Source organism: Notamacropus eugenii, chromosome 4, assembly GCF_028372415.1.
Source record: "Notamacropus eugenii isolate mMacEug1 chromosome 4, mMacEug1.pri_v2, whole genome shotgun sequence".
Classification (NCBI taxonomy): Eukaryota; Metazoa; Chordata; class Mammalia; order Diprotodontia; family Macropodidae; genus Notamacropus; species Notamacropus eugenii.
Window position 1 is genome coordinate 81,192,171 of NC_092875.1, and position 23,496 is coordinate 81,215,666.

At 42.0% G+C, this 23,496-nt stretch overlaps 2 protein-coding genes across 2 annotated transcripts in view; both read left to right on the forward strand.

Annotated features, from left to right (window-relative positions):
* The window catches only part of LOC140500183 (uncharacterized), a 42,642-nt gene extending 23,092 nt beyond the window's left edge, over positions 1 to 19,550 (forward strand). The window contains exons 3-8 of the mRNA XM_072602537.1: positions 805 to 817; positions 9,738 to 9,789; positions 10,428 to 10,781; positions 11,395 to 11,658; positions 12,019 to 12,063; positions 15,767 to 19,550. Of these exons, the coding sequence (XP_072458638.1) occupies positions 805 to 817; positions 9,738 to 9,789; positions 10,428 to 10,781; positions 11,395 to 11,658; positions 12,019 to 12,063; positions 15,767 to 15,876 (838 nt within the window). The 3' untranslated portion in view covers positions 15,877 to 19,550. The remainder of the gene's footprint in view (positions 1 to 804; positions 818 to 9,737; positions 9,790 to 10,427; positions 10,782 to 11,394; positions 11,659 to 12,018; positions 12,064 to 15,766) is intronic.
* A 1,968-nt stretch (positions 19,551 to 21,518) lies between these two features.
* LOC140500185 (Ig heavy chain Mem5-like) overlaps positions 21,519 to 23,496 on the forward strand; it is a 39,117-nt gene continuing 37,139 nt past the window's right edge. Inside the window, exon 1 of the mRNA XM_072602539.1 lies at positions 21,519 to 22,835. Coding sequence (XP_072458640.1) covers positions 22,556 to 22,835 — 280 coding nt within the window. The 5' untranslated portion in view covers positions 21,519 to 22,555. The remainder of the gene's footprint in view (positions 22,836 to 23,496) is intronic.

Sequence of the window (23,496 nt, forward strand, 5' to 3'; positions counted from 1 at the left end):
ATTTTCCCAGAATGAGGTTACTCCTACAACCCTGAGTCTGAGGAGAAGCTCTATGATGAAAAAATTTTTCTGGGCACCCAGATCAACCAATATGAGGGCATATTGGCATGAGAAAGAAACTACAAGTGGCTATGCTATTACATGTTACACATAGTTGATAATAATAGATTTAGAGCTGGAAGGATCCTCAGACACCAGCTAGCTCAAACTTGTAATTTTACAGATAAAGGAACCGAGGTCTTGAGAATCAAGGTAATATATCCAGTTTCATACAGGTAGTAAATATCATAGCTGGGATTTGAACACAGGACTTCTGACTCCAAATTCAATAAATATTTGTTAAGCACCTGTGTTATACCAAGTACAGTCATGGAAACTGAGGACACAAAGACAAAAACAAAATAATCCCTGCCCTCAGGAAGTTTACCTTCTACTGGGGAAAATACACAGAAAATTAAATAAAAATATAATCCTATGGAGCATGTGTGGGGATAGATCTGCTCCATGACAAATCTCTTCTTTTGATGAGAGATGCTCTTTGGCCTCTTGCTAAAGACCAAACAATTAGAGGTTTCTGGTTGGTCCCTAGCTGCCATTTTTGCCTCATGCCCCACATGACAAGGCAGGAGGGCTATGTCAAAACTGGGCATCATTCAGTGGGGATGAGACTTTAGAGGGAGAGACAATTTCCACTCTCATCTGAATGTGATATTTGGTCCTTTGACAGTTCTCCCTTGGACTTCCTGTAAGGGATGGAAGAAATTTTTTGTTCCTTTCCTCACTCCTTGCCTCAATGACATTGAGGCTGGATCATAATGTCTCAGCTCTCTGTTTTGCTTTGTGTTATTTTCCATAGGTGGTGCAGTGACTAGAGCACCAGTGCAGAGGTCAGGAGGACCTAAGTTCAAATCTCACTTCAGACACTTGACACGCACTAGCTGTGTGACCTTGGGCAAGTCACTTAACCCCAATTGCCTTATCCTGGGTCATCTCCAGTCATCCTGATGAATATCTGGTCACTGGATTCAGATGCTCTGGAGGAGAAGTGAGGCTGGTGACCTGCACAGGCCTCCCTCACTCAAAACAAAGTCAAGGGCAAGTCATGTCATCATTTCTCTGATTTCATGGTCATCTTCAACAACGAAAGACAAACATACACATATTTTGCATGAGCATAGGTTATCAGACAGTTAATCCTAAAAGACTTTTCAGGAGTGGTGGCCTTGAATTTCAGGAGTTTCTGGTTCCACAGTCAGTGTCAGCTGTCCTGCAGAAGGTGCTCCTTGAAGCTCTTAGAAAGCTTCTCAGAGGAGAAGATGACCACTGACAGCAGGATGAACCCAAGCCATGCTCTGGCTTTTCAGAAGATATGGACTCTAGGTGAATTGTTTGAACAGTGTGGAGCTGAAGTGTAAGAGAAATGTTTGTCCATCAGTCCCACAAAGTTTTTCACATTTCAGTGGGTTTAGGCATCAAACATCCAGGAGAGTATCATAGGACTCACAGGTCACAGTTTCATGTCTTTGTCAATGTATGTTTGTAAATCTTTAATTTAATCTTTTAAGCATTTTTTTTGTGGTAGAAGAAATGAATAGCTGTCCTATACCTGATTTACCTTGTACATTGAATGCTTTTCTAGAAAGGAAACTGTTTATGCCTTTTGAGGAGACTGTAGATATGGGCCAAATGTAAGATTTATGTAAATGATTGTCCTCAGACAAGTCCAGGTTGGGCTATAATGAGCCAGAGACAAGAAAAAGCCTGACTCTTCTCTGTTTTGGCTAGGTTTCCCTGTGACTGAACCTGGTCCTCATGAATGCAGAACTGGGGTTTCTTAGTGGGAGAAAATATTCCAGCCCCTTCACCCATCAGTTCTGTTGCACATAATATATACAAAATAGATACAAAGTAATAACCAGAGGGAGGACAGCAGCAAATGGCATTTGGGGTAGGGGGAAATCAGGAAAGGCTTCCTGGAGGAAGTGACACTTGAACTGAGCTTCGAAGGAAGCTAGAGATTCTATGAGGGAGAGGTAATGAAGGAGCATTACAGGCGTAGCAGAGAAGCTATTTAGCAGCACAGAGATGGTTAGTTGAATGTTGTGTATGGAGGAGAGCAAACAGGTCAGTTTGATAGGACTGCAGAGTACAGGAAGGAGAATGATGTGAAATAAGCATGGAATAGTAGTCTGGAGCCAGGTCATGAAGTGTTTCAGATGCCAGAGGAATCTGTGTTTTATCCTGTAGGCAAAAGAGAGCAACTGGGAATGTGGTTAGAACTGTATTTTAAGAATAAGGCCTTGGCAGCTGTGTGGAAGATGGATGTTGTGATGATATGGAAGATGGATTGGAGAGGAGAAAGACTAGATATGGGGAGACCAATTAGGAGACTATTTATAATAGTTCAGGTGAGATGAGATGAAGACATGAACTAGGGTCTTAGAATTGTGACTAGAGAGAAGAGAGTAGATGCAAGAGATTAAGGAGGTTGAATTGACAAGACTTGGCAACATTTCACTAACTATGCTATCTTTAATGATGCTTAGTTCAAGAGATTTAATTTGGCTAGAAAAGTGGGTGGACAAGTGGAATAATAACTGTATTGGGTGGAAAGGATATGTGAAAGGATTCTTCCCTCCTCCCCTTGACTTATGGAAACCTATGCATCTTTGTAAGTGCAGAGAAAATCAGGGATAGGAAAGACTGAAGATTTGAGAGGGAGGAGGGAGGGTAATAATGAAGTTTAAGGGGATTTAAGATACTCAGGACCTTCATATTATAAAACTACTGACTAACAAGAAAAAATGACTTTTGATGATAGACACTTCAGTGGAAGAATAGGAGGAGGGTCCTTATCTACAAGTGAGGCTTGAATGCTAGGGGTGGAAGTAGTTCACATGGTCTAAAGGTGGGACACAGGTGTCTTCTATGAAGTCTCCTCTCTTCTACCTAAGAATCCCACATCAAAGGACATTGGCATTGTGAGAAGAATGAAGAGAGAGTAGACAGAGTTAAGGAAGGTGGGGTTTTAGTTGGGACATCAATCATGGTGTAACTGGGATACACAGTGGTGCATCCCAGGGAGATCATGCTACAAAAACCATGACATAGAGGTGAAGCTGGGGAGGGGCAGGTCAATTGGATTCAAAGAATCTCTACTCACATGAGGACTGTGAACATTACACAGGGTTCTCATCAGTACAGACAACCTGTTACATTATCAGTAAACACCAATCAGACGTTGAGTTCTTTTCACTTATCCTTAATGCTTCTCTGAGTATTCACTGCTTTCTTTCCATTCGCACAGGCTTAATCTTAGCAGAGGCCTTCCTTCACTTGACTGTCTCATACTCCTTCCCCCTTCATTTCATCTACTACAAGTTAGCTGAGTAAGCTTTCTCATCACATTATTTCCTAGATCAGAAACTTTTAATGGCTCCCCATTGCCCTCAAGACCAAACTAAAAATCCTCAGCTTTCTGTTAAAGACCTTATCTATAATCTATCTACAATGTAATTTTCAATCTTGTTGGAAAACAAGGATGATGAAGGGTCTTGAGATTATGCCATTTGAGGATTGATTGGAAAGACTGGGGAGTTTATCCTGGGCAAGAATGGATTTATTGTACGAGTATTTTAAGGGCTGTTACATAATAATAATGATAATGATAGTAATAATAATAGCTAACATTTGTACATCACTGAGATTTGCAAACCCTTTACAAATATGATCTCCTTTGAACCTTCCAACAAACCTGGGAGGTAAGTGCTGTTATTATCCCATTTTTATGGATAAGAAAACTGAGGTAGGTTTAGTTACTTGCACAGTAACTTTAGTTACTTAGTCACTTGTTACTTCAGTTACTAACACAGCTAGTATATGTCTGAATCCAAATCTGGACTCAATCTGTTCTGACTCTAAGTCCAGCACTCTATCTAATGGGCCACCTAGAATAGCTTTCTTCCTGGAAGAGGGATTAGGCTTTTTCTGCTTCACCTCAGAAGAAAAAGGATTGAAGTTATGAAGAGGCTTACATCTAGGCTTGAGGGAAGGAAAAGTTCCCTAACAATTAAAACTTCTCAAAAGTGGCATGGGATGCCATGGGATGTGGTCTTTAAACAAAGCCTTGGTGACCACTGAACATGTGGGTTGTAGAGGGTATTCTCATTTAGGAATGCCTTGGACTCAGTTTCTTTCAAGGTCCCTCCAAAGGTCGACATGCTGTGATTCTCCATGGCCTGAGCCCATTGAGTGGGCTGGGACACAGAAGCCTTGATTTCTGTGTCTTTGCCTGATGGTAAGCATTGTTCTTCCTCATCAGAAAGGAAGGGAGGAAATGCCTGTTCACCAAGAAAGTAACCTTCTATAGTCTTATTTCTTTTCCCTTTTCTGGGCATTTTCCCAGCCAGTGACTTGACCTCTGAATATTTTCCTCACACCCACCTCACCTCCTGATCCTCCCAGCCAGCGTTTGGGGTCTGAGATTCAAATGCTGCTTCCAGCCTCAGGGCTTTTGGCGGGGGCAGGGCTGCTATTCAGTATGAGATTATGTTCAGGTGGTCAGGTCGGGGCAGGGCCACCTCTCAGGCTCAGTTCCCTCAGGGGGTTTATGCACAGACCTTCCACGATGGATTCAGGCTCCCGTCCACTTGGGGAGCCCCGGTCTGCAGCCGCCTCTCAGCTTCTACCTCCTGGGGGGGCCTGAATTATGGGGGCACCCCACTCCCCTCTCGACCCGCCAAAGAGACTCTCTCACCGACCCCCGTCACCTGTGGGTGAAGGGACTTGTGCGGTCGCTGGAGATCCCGTCCCTGAAGCCTGCTCGGATCTTTTCCTCTCGGTGCTGCAGCCGCACAGGGCTGCACTAAGCTCCCAGTCCTGGCGCCCAGTCCGCAGCGCGAAGGACCTCCCGCGAGAGGTTTGCAGGTCTCTCCAGAACAGAAATCTCCCTCGCTCCAATGTTCCGTGGCCTCTGGGTGCAGAATTCGCCGTGAGTTACTTCCCTGTAGCCGTTCTACGGGTTGTGGGTTCGGAGCTATGTGTATGTGCGTCTTTCTACTCCGCCATCTTGGCCCCCCCCCCCCCCCCCCCCCAACCCCGCTTTTTCTTAAGAGAGCAGAGTGACCAACCTCTAACTTCCTCTTCTGGCAAGAAATAAAGTTACATGTTACATGTAGTGGACTGCCTTGCTACATGTGTGAATGCAGTGAGGAAACTCTGGGATTACTATCCCAGAGTCAGGTCAGTTATATCTCCTCATGAGCCTCCTAGGAGTACCCTTAAGGGTCTGGAGTTTTTTTTTCTAATGCCACTGGCCTGGGTCCCCATTCTGACGTGTTACTAGTTGTCAGTGACCAACACCCAAGTTCCACTTGTCCAATTAACACTAATTAGCTTTTACAAAGAAATATTTACTTTGAAGATATAGTAAGAACAGGAGCCCACATATTTCTTTCTGACACCTGTGGTGTGTAAACTACCCTAATCCAATAATCTTTTTTCAATCCTCATTCTTCTTCGCCAGTCTGTTGCTTTTGACACTGTCAATGACACATTTCTCCTTGATATTTTCTTCCCCATAGGTTTTTGGGACATTAGTCTTTCCTGATTGTCCTGCTCCCTGTGCCCCTGCTAATCACAAGTGTCCCCAGAGTCTGCTTTTCCCTCTATGCTATTTGAGTTTATGATATTCTCAGCTTCGTGGATTTAATTATCATCTTTATACTGATTTTCAAATTGACTTAACCAGACCTAACCATTCTGCTTATTTCTAGTTTTGCATCTCCAACTGTCTCTTAGACTTCTTGAACTGAATGTCTCAGACATTTTCAACTCAGCATGTTCAAAACTGAACTCATTATTTCCTCCTCAAACTCTCCTCTTCCTATCTATCCTACTACCATGGGTGGGTACCACCAGGTTCTCAACCCAAGTGCCATCCTCAAGACCTTACTCTCTCTCATTCCCCCCCCCCCATATCTAATCAGTTGTCAAATCCTTCATAACATCTCTCATACATGCCTGCTTTCCTCCTCTGACACTGCTATCACTTTGGTGGTGGCATTATATTGTGAGCTCCTCATTATATTGTAAATTCCTCAAGGGTAGGGACTGTCTTTTGTCTCTTTTTTGTATCCCTGATACTTAGTACAGTGCCTGAAACATAGTAGACAGTTAATAAATGTTTATTGGCTGATTGTGGTGCAGATCCTTATTACCTCATGACTACAGTATTGCGATAGCCAGTTTGTTGTTCTTTCTGCCTCAAATATCTCCTTACACCAGTATATCCTCCATTCAACCATCAAATTAATCTTCCTCATATACAGATCTGACCAATTTTCTCCTCCTCTATTCAATCATCTCTGGAAGCTACCCATTGCCCCCAGAATTAAATATAAAATCTCTGACTTTTAAAACTCTTTACATTCTGGCTTCTTCCTTTCAAGTATTCTTACACTTTAGATCCCACCACCCACTCTGTGACATAGTGACATACTTACTATTCCTGGCACTAGACACTTCCAACTCCTGATTGACCACAAGGACTCCTCTCCACCCTGAATCTATGATCCAGAACTATTTATGAGCAATGAGGGCTCATTGTAAGGGCATTCAGGGAGGACTGGTACCTCTGGTATATTCGTGTACTACTCAGGCCTGCTTTCCACCTTTGGTATTTAACTGATCCACTCTCACCTGTGCCTCTAAGAAACTGTAGCATGTGCAGTAACCACACCCTGGTAAACCATTTAAGCAGAAGGGCTAAACTAGTAACCTAGGGGTCTCGAACCCTTTAGTGAGGTAGGGGGGTGTTTATCCCAAGGATGTGAAGACTTCCCCTGGTAGAATGGGCAGATGAGGACTATTTGTTTCAAAGACCATGAAGGCAGGTGAAGTAGGTTCTGTGGAGCACTTAGAACTTGGTTAGACATTGAAGACACCAATGCCATCCACTGCATCTCAAGCCACCACCAGTCATCTTGACTCTGTTCTGCCCCTGGACTCTGATGACTCTGGAAGACAGAGTGAGGTTGATGGCCTTGTGCAACTCTGCCTCTCTTAAATCCAATCTATGCAAAAATCAAAAGACATCACCTACACTCCCAAAAATGCACTCAAAAACATCTTCCATGTAAAGAATTGATTTAAATGTATAAGAATAGAAGTGATTTCCCAAATAATAAATGATCAAGGGATACAGCCAGTTTGAAAGGAGTCAAAGAATGAAATCCAATCTATCAATAGCCATATTTTAAAAAATACTTCAAATCACTGATTCAATAAACCAATAATTAGAAAGGTGTAAATTAAAGCAATTCTGATTTTCTACCACACACATCAGATTGGCAAAGATGACCATAAAATGAATATAGCAAATATTAGAGAGGCTGTGGAAAAACAGGCATGCTAACACTGTTGGTGAAGCTATGAGTTCATTAGTCCAGAGATTACAGAAAGCAAGTTAGAACTATGTCCAAAAAGTTATTAAGTGGTGCATATTCTTTGACTCACAATAGCACTTCTATGTCTATGTCTTAAAAACATCAAAATAGGAGGAAATGGACACACATGTACACAAATATTTATAGGAGCTCTTTTTTAAAAATAGGGGGACAGAATTGGAAACTAAGGAAGTGGCTGTCAGTTGGTGAATGGCTGAAAAAAATGATGGTATAAGAGTGTGATGGAATACTATTGTGCATAAGAAATGATGAAAGGAATGGTTTCAGAGCACCTGGGGAAGACATATGAGCTGATGCAGAGTGAAAGAAACAGAACCAAGAGTCAACAAGTCAAGCCAACAAGCATTTATTTATTTAAACACTTATATGTGCTAGAAACTGTGCAAAGTACTAAGAATATAAATTCAAGCAAAAAGACATTCCTTCCCCTTTAAGGAGCTTATATTCTAATGGGAGAAGACAACATAGGCAACACACAAAAGGAAGCTAAAAAGTGTGTGTGTGTGTGTGTGTGTGTGTGTGTGTGTGTGTGTGCATTTGCGTGTGCACTCATGAAGAGGGAAGGGATGGAATGAACTTCCAGGGTAAAGGAGCACAGGAGAATAGTAGGGATATTTGAGAGAGTCAGGAGTAGATCCCAGAAAAAAATGAAGATATGGCTGGTCTGGACACTTTCCTTTAACTGGAGGTTTTGGGAGGAACTACCCAATCAGAAGAAAGGCCTAAGGGCAGAGGTGAGAAGGTGAAAAGGGTGAGAAGGCCATGGGTAAAGTGAACTTCTAGATTGACGAGATCAAAGGGGAGAATGATTTATATAATAACAACCACATTGTAAAGACAAACAACTTTGAAAGATTTGAGAATTCCAATCAAAGAAAACTGATGGTAAAATATGCCACCCACCTCTGGACAGAGAATTGATGGATTCAGGGTGCAGAATGAAACATGTATGTAGATATGATAAGTGGCCAATGTAGGGATTTGTTTTATTTGATTATGCATATTTGTTACAGAGTCTTTGTTTCTTTATTATTTTTTCAATGGGAGGGAGGCAAGGTAGGAGAGAAAATAGATTTTTTGTTAATTAAAAAAAAATTAACTAAAAAAGAACTGGATTGAGAAATCCCATGTTGATCAATTCTCGTCTTTGTTGACCCTTCCCTTTAAACCATGTTTCACTGAACACTTGTGAAGAACATAGCTTATAACAAGAAATGTCACTGTCCCTGAGGTCCCACCACAACATAATCTCTTTGAGAAATAGACACTATCTGGCATGTCAGAGAAGAAATAACAATGGGTGGATCTCCAGTCTGGTCCAACTACTTAGAAGGACTGATCAGCTCAAGTCTCATGAAACTTATCAGAAGAATTAATCAGCTCAAAAATTCCCAAACTTCCTGAGAGAATTGATTACCTCAAATAACACCAGTAAGAATCACAAATTTAAATATCCTTGAAGGTCCTAGAAGCAGACATTGCCTTATCCTCTTTGGGTTTTGAGGGACCCCAAATCCTGGTACTGGTTATTACTTGGTCTGCAACCAGACATTAGGATGTGTCCCTCTGTATTTCCCTTTCCGTTGAGCATTCTTCATTGGTGATTCCATGTTAAGCAGGCAGTGAGGTGGTACAGTGGATAGAGTGCAGAGCTTCAAGTCAGGAAGACCTGAGTTCAAATCTTGCCTCAAACACTTACTAGCTGTGCAACTCTGAGTAAGTAATCTAACTTTTTCTGCCTCAGTTACTTCAACCATAAAATGAGAATAACCATAGACCTATCTCCTAAAGTTGTTCTGAGGATGAAATGAGATAATATTTGCAAAGTGCTGTGCAAGCTTCAAAATGTTATATAATAATTAATTATTATTACTTTATCATGCTTCAGGGATGGAGCATTCTATCTCTCACTCTTTGACTGGTAGGGGGAAAAGGATAGGCACTTATGTGGACACTCCAGGGATCAAGTGGAGAACTGTTTTGATCTATCGCAAAGACATACCATTTCTAAATGTCTGGCTTGCCTGGAGGTTTTTCGAGGGTGATCTTAGAGGACCTTTTGAGACTTGATTAGACCTGCCTTTAGTCAGAATTCACTATGGGATCTCCCATTTTTCTAGGGTATCTCATGCTTCTTGAGTACTCAGGAGCCTGACCCTACATGTCCTTGTCACTAATTTCCTGTATCCTCCCCACTTCCTGCCACCTCCAGATTGCCTCCCCCACCCTCTACCTAAGGGTGAAGAGTTTATGTTCCTTTCGGTGTCACAGTGCGATAAGTGGGAAGACTTTGGGCCAGGAACAGAAGTAACTGTGCTTCCAGGTAAGTTTCCATTTTCCCAGCTACACATGTACAGGGGTCAGGGAAGCTAAGCAAGGGAATCTCATTCAGTTGGACCCTTAGAAGGACAAAGTATACTAGGCTGGTACCTTTGGGATCCTGGATGTGCCCCTTGGGGACAGGGTCATGGAGGGGAGCCTGGCATTGGGATGATAGCTCCAGTCATCTAGTACTGAGCTAATTAAGTGGGCCAGTTTCTGTGCTCAGTCTTCTCCCCTAATACCTCCTAAGAACAGACTAACTGTGAACACAAAGCTCCTGGAATTTCTCACCCTCTTGACCATGGGCACTTCACTTTCCAATCCTAAGGCTCTCTGAGAAACTGGGAGCCCAAGCAAACTTCACTACGCTTGTCCCTCAAACACAGGAACAATTTTTACCTCTGGGATTTCCTAAATCTTGCCACTGATCATGCTGGACTTTTGCTGAAGTGCTAGGAGTCATGTAAATGATTAAAGAGAAATGGGTCTTAACTAGGAGTCTAGAATTGTGGAAGGGAGGTGTCCAGGAAAGGATGGGTTTAAGAGGTTGAAGGAATCAAGACCCTCATTCCTAGGAGGAAGAATGGTTTGATTGCCCCTACTTACTCTATCTACTCCCATCATTTCTTCTTTGTGCAGAGGAAAAGATCCAGCTGAAGGAATTAGGAGGAGGCCCCTACTCACGAAGCCTGACCCTGAGCCTAAAGTGCCAAACCTCTGGCTTCCAATTCAATTCAAGTATATTAGGCTGGTACCTTTGGAACCCTGGTCATGCCCCTCGGTGGTTGTCCAGCATTGACCATACATCTGCAGAAACCAATGAAGGCCGCATCATCTCCACCAGGGAGGACAGCAGCAGTCAGATTTTCCTTCAGATTACGAGCCTGGGCTTCAGGGACTCTGGCCATTATCATTGTGCAAGGAGGGTGGGTGACGAAGGTGACACAGATAGGCTAGTCTTTGGTCCCGGGACAGCTGTGACTGTAGAACCTGGTGAGTGCCTCTTCTGTTCCAGCCCTAAGGAAATAGTTCATATTATGTCTGGACCTGGCCCTGACTCATAAAGTCAGTCAGTGCTGGTGCCCAGACCAGAACTAAGGTCCCCCATTTCTCAGACTTCTCTTTCCACTACATGTGCTGTGTGATTGCACAGAACTAGTATGCCCTGAGCAGTAATTCTGGAGCTGGACTGTGGTAGGTCATTGAATGGATTTGAGTTACATCATAACAAGGTCTATGGACTTAGAATATCCACGTGTGAAGTCCTAAGACCCCTCTTAGCCCCCGCAACAGTCAGGAATGAGGAGACTTGGGAAAAAGAAAAGGAGCTATGGTCTGGGGACAGCACAAACATGTGACCTGGGACATAAAAGTTAGGCTAAGATAAAATCTGGGGTCTGTTTGTCATGATTATTTGTTCTCATGAGTTTTCACTCCACATAAGGGGCCAGGCCAGGGCTGAGAGAGAGCCAGGAAGTGGGTGAAGTTTGTTTTTCACAGTTATTTGATGACATGTGTGCCTTCCCACAACTGAGTCTGTGTTGCAGGCTGATAGGGTACCTTATAGGGGCCAGTTGAATGACAGGAAGCTATGGTTTGATTGCAGAACTTCGGGCCTCTCTGTCACCCAGTGTGTTCCTGTTGAAGAGTCAGGATGCTGTGGCCTGCTTGGTCAGTGACTTCTATCCCAAGGAACTCCATGTGTCTCTGGCTTCCCCTAGGGCTTCAGCCTTAACCCAGGCCCTCACTGTGGCTCCCACAGCCCATGAAACCTACAGTGCCATTCATATTGGTAGAGCTGGTGAGAATGACCCAGTAACTTGCTCAGTGTATCACCTTGGGAAAGAGACCATTGTGTCCTACCAGCCAGGTATGAGCAGCTCCTTCCTAAGGATGGGGGGGAGTGGAACCAAGAAGGGATATCTTGTGCTTTGGAAGTGTTTTTTGGATCACTGAGGGATAGAAGTAGGGAGTAAGAAGGAATACCATAGAGTGAGGAGAGGCTCCCTGGCTAGTGGTCCTGGACTGGGCCAAGGAGTTCTTGGGTAGAAAGTTTCATTCTGGGCCAGTGTTTCCTTACTGAAAGAGGGGAATCCATAAGCTCAAGATGAGGTTTCTAGGATAGATAATAGGGGGATCCTGGCTAATGAGGAGTGTTCTAGCCTGTAGTGTGAAGTCCTAGGCTCACTGGATCCAAAGATTATGGCTGATGATATCATTCTGCCTTCAGACTCCATGAAGCTGGAACCATTCTGCTCTGATCAGGAATTCACAGGTGGGTTAAAGGTAAAAGACAAAAGGGTAGAAATAATGAACTTAATCCTGAACAACTTGATCAGAAGTGAGACCATTTAACCCATCCTGATAGTCTCTATGTCTCCCTATCACACGGTAATGTGATACCCCAGGGTTCCTCATGGCGATGGCCCAGGACATAGAACATTGTCCAAACATCCTATGTTCAGAGTGTGTGCTGCAGGGCTCCATGTGAGTAAAGCAATGCTTCAGGGACTGAAGGTGTGAGGTCCCAGACTTTCACATTGTGTGAAGATGCCAAATTCAGGGAACAAGCCAGCCCAGGGATCAGGGTGAGGAATAGCACATTCTTATTCTCATTGGCTTTCTCAGCTGCTCTGGCTTCACTTATATCTCTCTTTACCTAGCCTGGGTCAAATAGTCCCTTGATGTTTCGCTGGTTCCTTCCCTAGAATTTTTTGTTTCCTTGACTCTCCCCCATTCCTGGACTATAAGTCTTCATCATAGGTGATCCCCACCTTTTCCCTTCTCCCCTGCTAGTCCTGGGATGCTAAACTTCAGTGAAAAAAATCAGCAAATGTGGCTTGCCTGTACCCTCAGTACTGTTTCTTCTTGCCTCCTCCAGAACTATACTCCATGGGTCATCTTCCCCTTTCACATACCTTCAAGGTCTCCTTCAATATTTGTTCCTTCTGCCTGCCTATAAACAAGCTTGAATCTTACCCACCTTCTTTTCTTTCTCCTTCCAGCTTCTATCTCATCTCTCCCTTCCTCTTAACTGCTGAAATTCTCCCAGAATTTTATCAATTAGCTAATGCCTGTATCCATAGCCAATGCCTCCACTAACTCATTACTTACTGTCTCCTCAAGCTTGGACATTTGGCTTCTAGCCCCAACCCTTCAACTCAAAGGCTTCTCTCAATAACGCCTTCATCCATCAAATCCCAGTGGTCCTTCTCAGTCATCCTCTTTGAACTATTTGAAGCTTTTGGAGCAGTTTATCATTTATAAATGAACATTTTTCCTCCACAGTCCTTCAGAGATACCACTGGACAAGTCGATTCATTGAGGACCTCTACTTTATTCCAATCAACATTAATCAATTTGATATCATAGGGATAGTGATTATAAGTTCTGTATATTTGGCCCCAGAGTTGTGAGCTGCAGGTTGCAAGATCACTTACTTAATCATAGGAAACTAACTAGAGGTCTTCCACCCTTGTTTTCCTTGGGTGACTAAGCCCGTTTTTTAACTATATGAAAAGTCTCTCAATTATTTTTGTACCTCTGGACCATTCTCTCTTGTCCAACATGAACAGGTGTCCATCTTATGGCCACCTACTCAGTGGAGATGCCCTATACTTCACCTATCTTATGACCATTTAGTCAGTGGAGATATCCTTTGCTTCACTCTTGTGACCCTGCTGACAGATAATTTTTGCTTATTTTAGTCTATGCATCATATGTCAAACAATTGAATTATTCTCTCTTTGGTATAGCTATTCTTGAATGTTTAGATATCTAACCCTCTAAAAAAAGGACCCTGGAAGGAGGGGACATCTCAGATCATGAGGAAGATCTGAGGTCTACTTCATTAGAGGCGATCATGGATCCTTTAATAATGTGTCATTGGCTCAGAGCTGTCCCTCAGTTTCTCTTATTGTAGGTTGAATAATTGTTACCCCTACACCACACTATCTTTTTGTTCCTTCTCCTTTGTCCTTATTCTTTTATTTCCACTGTTATTGTGTTAACACAGGTCCTCATGACTACCCTACAATATCGCCACTGTGATATTCTCATAGGACTTCCCACCTCTACTCTCTTGTCTACTTCAATACAATCACCCAAACAGTCTTTACTATTGTCTGTCACTTCTTTATTCAAAAATCTTCTGCGGCTATGTTCTTCAAGATAATATTCAGACTCCTTTTTTTTCTGCTGTTCAAGGCCCTCTACCATAACATTTTCATCTCATTCTAATATTTTCCATGTGCGCTGTGCTCTAGCCAAATTACCCATGGCTCACTAAACACAATTCACTTCTTTGTATTTTCACAGATTGTTCCTTATGGGATCAATGACACCTCAGTATCTTCCCCTTGTCTTGCTGAATTCTTACATTTTAAGTCCTACTCAAATGCCACCTTGGCATAGCTCTTGCTTGATTCCCTTGTTTGGTAATGGCCTCCCTGTGAATTCACTTAGTACCTCTCTATTAAGTTATAAAATAAATTATAGCTATCTATGTTTGTATCTTAGACTCTCTTTGAGATGATAAATTCTCTAAAGGGAGAGATTATATTTTAGGTAAACATTTCACCTCCCCTCCTGCCTAATATAGTTCTTGAGTTAAAATTTAGGAAATTTAGTTTAATGAATGAATGAACAACTTGGGGCTATGATACCAAGGACTGAGAAAGTATAACAACTCAAATTTTAGATTGTCTGACAGTCCATAGCTCAGGATACACAGTGTTTCTAATATTCCAGGGCAAAAGTTGTATGATAACCTGGGGGTAAGAGTAGACGATATTCCCAGACTGAGTGTGAGAGATAACATTGTACTTAGGGCACATTTTCTCATAGTTCAAATTTGGTAAAAACTCAAGTTTCAGTGTGTTTGATAATGTAGGATGAAAGGCATATAAGAATATAGTACTTAGAGCATGTAACATACTAGGGTAAAGTGTGTCTGAGAACTCAATGTGTGATTTTCCGTTTTCTAAAGGCAGCCAACAATGAAGGTTTGCTTTGCGTAGTCTATAAGGACCTGTCATTGTCTCTTTCCTAGCTAGGATGATTAATGAGCAAGTAGAAATGTTTCTGTTACTTTTTGTTGGCCCAGAAAATGAATGAATTTATGATAAAAAGCTTTTGTCTTACTATGGGCAAAGCACTGGGAATACAAGTAGAAAAATGGAGACAATCCCTGCTCTCAAGGAATTCACATTCAGATAGGATGAGGTAACACATGGGAGGTTTCAGCTGGAAATCAGATGGCTAAGCACTGTGATACACAGAGAGCAGTAGTAAAACAGATGGTAATGCATCTTTAATATTGTTTCCCCTGATAAATCCATATCTGTTTCTGGTGTTCAACCATTCAACAGTAATAATGACTCTGGTGTCAAGAACTTTCTTTCCTGAGTCTTCAGTAGCTGTGGCTACTGTGAGCCAAGGGCTGAAACACCTGCACAATGGGGTCAGTTGTTCAGTAGTTGGAGGTAGTGGTTGAGGTTGTGGCAGTGGTTCAAATTGACTGGCATACGCTGACTCCTGTCTCTCCCTCAGGGTGCCCCACTGCTTCAGCTAGACTGGCTTGCCTGCCCCTTCTCCATACCTGTTGTTTTCCTAGATGATGGATGCACTGGGTAGGCTAAAGCAGGGCCAGTGGTCTGGGAGGCACTACCATTCCTGTAGCCCTTGGACTTATCTGCTCTTGCTGGCACCTGGTCGGGAGGTGTTGTGACAGACGATAGTTTCCATTTCCATAGAGATTAGTACCTTAAATGATGGTTTTAGGGGCAAGGTTAAAAGCAAGTTTAGTGGTGGGGGGAGGAGGGGGAGGGGTGGCACTGCTATTCCCAGGGCTCTTGGGTTTAGGATACTGGATTAGTTCCATAGAAGTTGAAGTGGAAGTGGTGGTAAATATGGTGGTGGTATTTTGGCCTGATATCTCTGTCTCTGATCTTGATCCTTACCTTTGTCTCTTAAAGTAGAATCCAAGCAAAGGATTAAGCTACTCTTCAGTGTTCTGAGCCTGAGACTACTGTTAGTGAAGACTGTGGCCATTAATGTCCTGTTCACAACGATAGCTTTGATCTTCTGAGGTGATGGTTCAATCTTACCCTTTCTTCTCCTAAAGGTGGACCTCTCTTTTGATCCCATTAATGTTTCTCTCTTAATCATGCCCTTATGCTTCCCTTCTTCTCTCACTCTTTGTAGGTCTGTGATAAATTTCAGGAGGTACATACATTTATTTTTATGCATATTTTGATAACTGCATTTCAGTATGAGTGGTTTCCTTTGTAATCCTACATATTTTATGCATTTAAAAATGTCATTCTGACAAGGGGTCCATAGGTTTCAGCAAACTGTCAAATGAGTCCATGACACAAAAATGTTAAGAACCCTCATAGCAAGTTGTACATAATAGATCTGTAGTTTCATCTGCAATCCACTTTTTTTTCTCTGTTCCACATTATTGTGCAAATGGTTGTTTTATTTCTTAAGTTCAGAATAAAAATTACAAAAAAATCCTTGTCTTGGACTCTTGCTTCTGTTGTAGTCTAGGGGTGATGAAAACCCTGGAATTCAAGGGCAAAACACATGGGTCCTGCCTCAAATGAATTTGACCCAATCCTTCTTTCAGTCAGAGACAAAGTTTTTTAAAATACTGGTTGGGAGGTGGGGTGTAAGATTTTAAGAATCTGTACTATTGGCCAGATTTTAAGAATATGACCATTTGTGATGCCTATATTGACAAGTGGGTCAGACTGAATCTGAGAACTTTAATGGAGGCAAAATGGACCTTTTATACAGAAGATTGTGGGAAGATCTGGATGTGATCCAAGAGTGGCAAAGTAATCTGGGAACAGAGAAGGAGTCTAGATGGAATTAAGGAGTCTAGGGTGGGACCAAGTGTAGAAAATAAGGGCTACGATGAAAAAATTAACTGGGAAGGACCAGGTGTCTCAGGTGAAGGCCAGGAATCTGAGCCACATGGGAAAGGTCAGGACCTTTTCCATTTTGGGGTTCATATCCCAAAGACATGATCTTTTCCTTTTAGGGATTCAGATCCCATACCCATTACTCCCACAATCTTACCTGGTCCTATTCTCCTTTGTATTCCAACAACATATTCTCCAGCACCTGGATGTAGGTTGAACTGTTGCAACAGCTATTCCTCCTCCTCCTACCTTACTATCTGAGGCTTATTTTGGGGTATATACCAACAACCTCATGTTCATGGGAGCCTGGTCATGGAGATTGATAAGGTCCAAGGGAAGCTGGGTGTACTGACAAGAGCTAGTCTGGAAAGGTTGTGGTAGGAGCAATAGTGTCACCCCTGTCTCCATACAATACCTTAAAAGGTATTGAAATCATCCTTAAAACCTAATTGGCTAGAGGGACTAAATACTCAGGCTGTTGAAATCACTTCCTGATCATCTGAGTACAAAACAGCCACCCACATAGAACTCCAGGCATGATTCTTTGTTGATTGACCACAGTGGGCTACTTAGTTGGGGAGCTTCATTCATCGGAATCAGCTAGGAGTGTCCTCAGTGCACCTCCTTGTTGAATATCTTTATTTTGCTATGGTCAGTCAAATCTTTTTGTTATCACATTAACTGAGGTCCCCAAGCATAAAAGCAAGGATTGTGGTGGAGAGTAAGACTGTGAACTAGGTGCTGAACTCAATGAGAAAGGGAGAAAGATCTAGGAATAGGTTGAAAATGGCCACCAGGGTCTGTATAGAGTGATATATCTGGTTGAAATGAACTTCAAAGGAATTTTTGAGTGATGATATCAGGGGGAAGAGTCTAGAAGTGTTATTAAGGAGAAAGAAGCATTCCTTAACATTCTCACTTTGTTGAAGATATATTTAGTCCTGGAGAAAGTGGCCACTAATGTTGTATATTCTGTGGGAAGAGGAGGGTTGAGATCCAGGTTTCCAAGATTACAAAGAGATAGGAGAAATTTGAGAAGAACAAATCTAGCATGAAAGGTGGTTGGTGTCAACCCTTCAGAGTTCATTTTAAAAAAGACAAAATTATGCTGCATAAGCATGTTTATTTCTTTCAAAGTGGGCAAACATGTGTATAGATATGAATAAGACTTCATTTAAAAATGAGTTCAAAGAAAGTCCAGTTGAAGGAGACTTTATATGCTTAGAGCAAGGAAGTGTTTCCTTCTCCCCCTCCCTTCCTGATTCAGGATGCCTATGTCAGTCAAAATTATAGTTTCCTTATCTGTCAGCCATGTCATAAAATAAGAATGTCATTACAGGCTAATGTCCATAAAACATTAAGATAAGGGAAATGCCAGTTAATCAATATAGTGTCTAGTTAAAGGTGCCTGGTCCTTATTGGTCATAACAGAAGAATACTCTTGGTCCACTTCATTCAGCCTTGTGGTTGCTGACACAGGAGCATCTTGGGTCACCCAGTGTGTGTTTGTCCTTTATTTCCAAAGAAGACCATGCCATCAGAGAAATAATGACATGACTTGCACTTGACTTTGTTTTGAGTGAGTGAGGGCTGTGCAGGTCACCAACCTCCTCCAGAGCCATCTGAATCCAGTGACCAGATATTCATCAGGATGACTGGAGATGACCCAGGATGAGGCAATTGGGGTTAAATGACTTGGCCAAGGTCACACAGCTAGTGAGTGTCAAATGTCTGAGGTGAGATTTGAACTCAGGTCCTCCTGACTCCTGCACTGGTGCTCTATCCACTGCACCACCTAGCTGCCCCTGGGTTTACCCAGAGAGCATGCAAAGCATCACAGTACATTAACTCAGAGTGGGCAAAAAATAACTTTCTCCTGATTTTCTGGAGAGGTTTTTGTCTTTTTTCAGGTGATGGGGGGAGAGCGTCAAGCTGGCTTTGCTCATTTACATTGTTATCATTATGAATTTCATTTCAAAAGTCTTTCCAATAGAAGCTATAGTTATGGACAGTTACTATAGCTTTAAGAGCCAAATGGAATATTTAGAATTTGACACTTGGGGCTGGCAATTTTTGAGAAATTGAGAAAGGAGAGTTAATGGAGGTGGTTTGGGGAAAACTATACAGAGGATAGAGAGAAAGAGGTTGAGAAAAAACTTTTTTCTTGGAGGATATGTCTTAAATGTTATATGAAAAACATTAAAAACAAAATTTTATGAGGAGTTAGTCTGGAGCAAGACTGTTAAGAGTGACAGCTTGAGAGAAGCTGAAAAGACTATTTTCCTGTTATGGCTGGAAAGATGTTAAAGACAGAGAAAAGGAAGATGAAGAGACATTTTCTGATGGACTCGTTTAAACCTCTGTCTTGTAAAGAAGATAAAGAGAATTCTTGATAAGAGATGTTGTTTGGTATCTTGAGTAAGCTGAAGGGTGGAATTGTGTTTTCAGAAAAATGGAGAAGTCATTTGCAGTTACAGTGATGGTCAAAGGTGACTTTGGCTGTGAAGTTTCTTAAAGCTAACATATTTTCAATAGTCATTTATATCTTTGTGTTATCATGGATTACAGTGTTAATAAATAGTATAGCCAGTAACTTCAATATTTATTTAGTCCTACGAGATTAGAGTAGCTTCTAATGGGAGGGGGGAGAGTTTTCTTCGGTTTATTAAATAAATAATATTGAATAAAATGAGGCATATAACTTAATTAATGAGATACCATAACTTGGTGATTAATGAAGAAATACCCAAATATGGCCCTAGATTATCTGGGAATTTAGGATGATGAGAGTGAATACATGGTAAAAAGCCAAGTAGCAGGCTAATAGGTGAAATATAAGTGAGATTTGATGACCAATAACTCCTTGCTACAAATAGAGCAGGGTTCCATATATCAACCAATCAGCAAGCAATTATTAAGCATTTACTGTATGCTAGGCATTGTAGTAAGAACTGAAGATATAAAGACAAAAGAGAAATAATGTGAGTCTTTAAAGAATTTATAATTAAAAAAGGGAGATAGCATGCACATTTATAAATGTATAAAAAACATGCAAAACAGTTAAAAGGGAGGCATGCATTTGTCCAACTGTCTCATATTAACCTTTTGTTCAAGATGGAGAGAAATGAAATAACTTAGAATTCAATCTAGTTGAGTGGTCCAACCCAAAATGTCATTATTATAATAGAATCAATTTGTGTTTGGCCTTGGGCCATTCAAAATTTTAAAGAGTAATTTAGGAGACATAAATGCCATTCTTAGGAAATATGAATATCACAAACAAAACTGGGAGAGGCAATTTGCACCTTGGATGATAGAATCTGAAAATGATCTTAATAGCTTAGAATGGGAGGAACATAAAATAGATTTCAAGGAACATGCAAAAGAACTAGACATGGATTAAAAATAACAATCTGCTCAAATATGAGATGGGAGAGATAGGTATAAAAAGTCTAGTGGTTTCAGAGGAAAGTTCAGTGTGATTCAATAGTGTGACATGGCTACCACCAAAGCAAATGAGGACCTACTTTTCATTAAGAGAGGGATAGTTTCCACAAGGAAAGAGGTGAATAAATTGATGTATTCTGCCATGGTCAGATCATAGCTAAAGTATTGTGTTCAATTCTGGCCAGAATGTTTTAGAAAGGATGTCCCCAGGAGGCTAGTAAGAACTATAGATTATACTGAATGAGTATCAGTAAAAGGAAAAGGAGATATTTAGTTTGATGAATAAAAGACTTAGGGGAGAAAACATTGCATTTTCAATTATTTGAAGGAAGTATTTGAAGTGGAAGAAGGATTGAATTTGTTCTGTTTGATGCCAGAGGGTAGAACGAGGAGCAAGGCAGGTATAGTACAGAATGGCAAATTTAAACTCAATGTTAAATGTTCTATAAGCCTTGTGTCAAGGCATCTCAGAGGGATCAGTTCACTTTGGGGAATTTTTCTTTTTGATGAATTTTTTTTGCAAAATTACTTCCTTGTAGCACTGGTTGAGTTTATGCCAGCTTCCCTAGCAAGTTTTTGAATTTCCAAAATTTATATTGTAAAGTTTTCTTTTAAAGTTATAAGAAAACAAAACTCACAGAAGAGTTCCCAGTAGGCTTTGTTTCCCATATTTCCTCCATCAGTCCTGTACAGTTCCTTGCATCAGGTTTCTCTACAAGTCAGGGGTTGGTAGTTCCCAGAAGACAATTTAAGTGCCTGGAACTTCTTTTTCAGAGCAAATCTGTGGGGCTCTGTCCCAGCCTGCTGCACAGGGACATGGTCCCAGGGTGTTCCTTTTTCTAGGGGGAAAGACTCTCACGTTGCACCTCTGGAAACAGAGTGCCGGACTCAGAATTGCCTTGCCTTGGGTCTAGCCCCCTTCACTCCTCTCCATCCCACAACCCTCTTCGACCCTCCACTGTAGTCCTCGCCTCAGACAAGTTTGTCCAGGAAGCTGGAATCCCAAGGCTCTCTGTCTCACAGAGAGAGTTCCAGTCACCAACATCAGGGTCAGCTGTCAAATACAAGTTTAAAAATATGAATTTTAGTTTATTTTTTCAGTTAACAAACATCTATTAAGACTTTACTATGTGCCAGACACTGTGCTCACCATTGTGAAGACAAACACTAACAAAAAAGACAGTTTTCAATCAACAAATATTTATTTCCTCTCCTTCCTGTCACCCTGCCCTGTCCCCAGACATTGAAGTGGGAAAAGAGAAAACAACCTTGTAACCAATATGTATAGTTAAGCAACACAACTTCCCATATTAGCCATGTCCAAAAAATATACCTTCTTCTGTGCCTGAGTCCATCTCCTCTCTATCAGGAAACAGGTAACATGTTTCATTGTGGGACACACTTGCCTAATCAGTTTCATTGATCGTCTTTTCTACTAGTTAATTAATACCAGTTTTTTTTAAGAGCAGTGCCTTGGAGTATGGGCTGATATTTGGTCCTATTAGAGCCTCTTTATTCCTATTTTATTTCATGCTGAGATTTTTTCCCCCTTTTCTTCCTCCAGATGACTTTTGTTCATAGTTTTTCTAGTTCTCTAAATTAATGCCTTGGTTGTTTGATTGGTACATAACTAAAGCTGGAAATTAGGTCAGGTAGTATCTCTAGACTAAGCTCCTCAACAGTGCTAAGCTTTGCATATCTGGATACTGGCCTCTTACCTGAGCATTCCCAAACCTTAGGAATGGTGTTCCAGGCCTTGCAATGGCAGCTGTGAGAGGCTGTTCAAATGCTGTGGCTTGCTCAGGCTCATTTCTTTCTTCCTCTCACGCTAACCACCACTCCCTACCCCTCTGTGGGGGATGGGCAGGCACCACTACTATCAGTCGTCTTAAAGACAGCTTCCTCTGTGCAGAAGTCATATCCATTTAGACATCATCAACCTTGGGTTGTAGCTGCCTGGACCTCACTGCATCTCCTGAAACCTGATCCTTACTCTTTTAGAGTGGGCACAATGTTTATCAGACCCCTCACTCTTGCCAGGGTCTATCTTCTGGAATTACTCCTTTCCAATTTACCAGGTATTTCTGTTCTTATCCTGCTCTTCCCCTCTTCCTGGACTGCTGTGTTGAACTAAGTTTCTAATTAGTTCCCAGATATTTCTTTTCCACTATGTTCCCCATTCTTCCTTCCGTAGTGGTCAGGATGCTTAGCATAGACTCTCCTTATTTTCTGCTATCTGGGTTCTTCTCCTTGGTATCCAGCTCCCAGGGATCTCTGTCTTGGTGCCCCACTTTCCTTTCAAGTTGACTCAGTGGAGAACTAACCTTACTCTCCTATGTATTCTTTGCAGGATTCTGGGCCCAGGTGCAACTGGTAGAGACTGGTGGCCAAATGATTCACGAGGGCCAGTCTTTGACTTTGACTTGTACAGCTTCAGGGCTCCGCTTTAAGGACTTTGCCATGTCCTGGCACCGGAGTTCTGGCACTGGAGGCTCAAAGGAGTTTGTGGCTAGCATCACGGCTGGGAGAGGCAGTACCAATGAGTACAGGGAGGGCATGAAGGGTAGAGCTTTCATTTTCAGAAAAAATGAGGCCAACACAGTCTCCTTGACCCTGCGCCAGGTACAGAAGGAGGACTCTGGCATCTACTACTGTGCTAGCCTCACCATACTGGGGCCAAGGCAGAGGCCCTGACATAAACCTACTGGGCCAGGACCACAGCTATTGCTGCTTTGCCCAACGAATTAACCCACACGAGAAACCTTGTAGCAGTCCTGCTAGTGTATGTGTGCATTTTCTTGCATGAGAGAGTGAGAGAGGTGGGAAGGAAGGAGAGAGAGAGAAAGAGAGAGAGAGAGAGAGAGAGAGAGAGAGAGAGAGAGAGAGAGAGAGAGAGAGAGAGAGAGAGAGAGAGAATTTTTAACTAGGTGGGAGACAGGTTGTGTCTGTTATTCAAGGAGAAAAAGGGCTTCTCTTCTCTTCTAGTTTTCACTGCTTTTCCACACCTCCAGTGACTCTAGCTATTGCCTTCTACTCATTTCATGTCCTTCTCATCTGTCACCCCTTTCCTAAAGATGAGTGGAAAGTGACCACATTTTCAGGGGTCAGGATCTGTAGATCATATTCTGACTTGATCCAAATCCTGTTCTGATCTAAGATTTTTTTTTAACTCCATTATGAGTCTAGCCCTGCAGTTGGCAGAGGAAAAGTCCTAGGCCCTGCTCTGGGGGTTCTATAAAAAATGCAGAACTGGTCTCTGCCCCTGGGAAACTCAAAATCTGCAGACTTACTGATTGGGCCTTACCCTTGGGAAGCTTTGCTTAAAATAACTT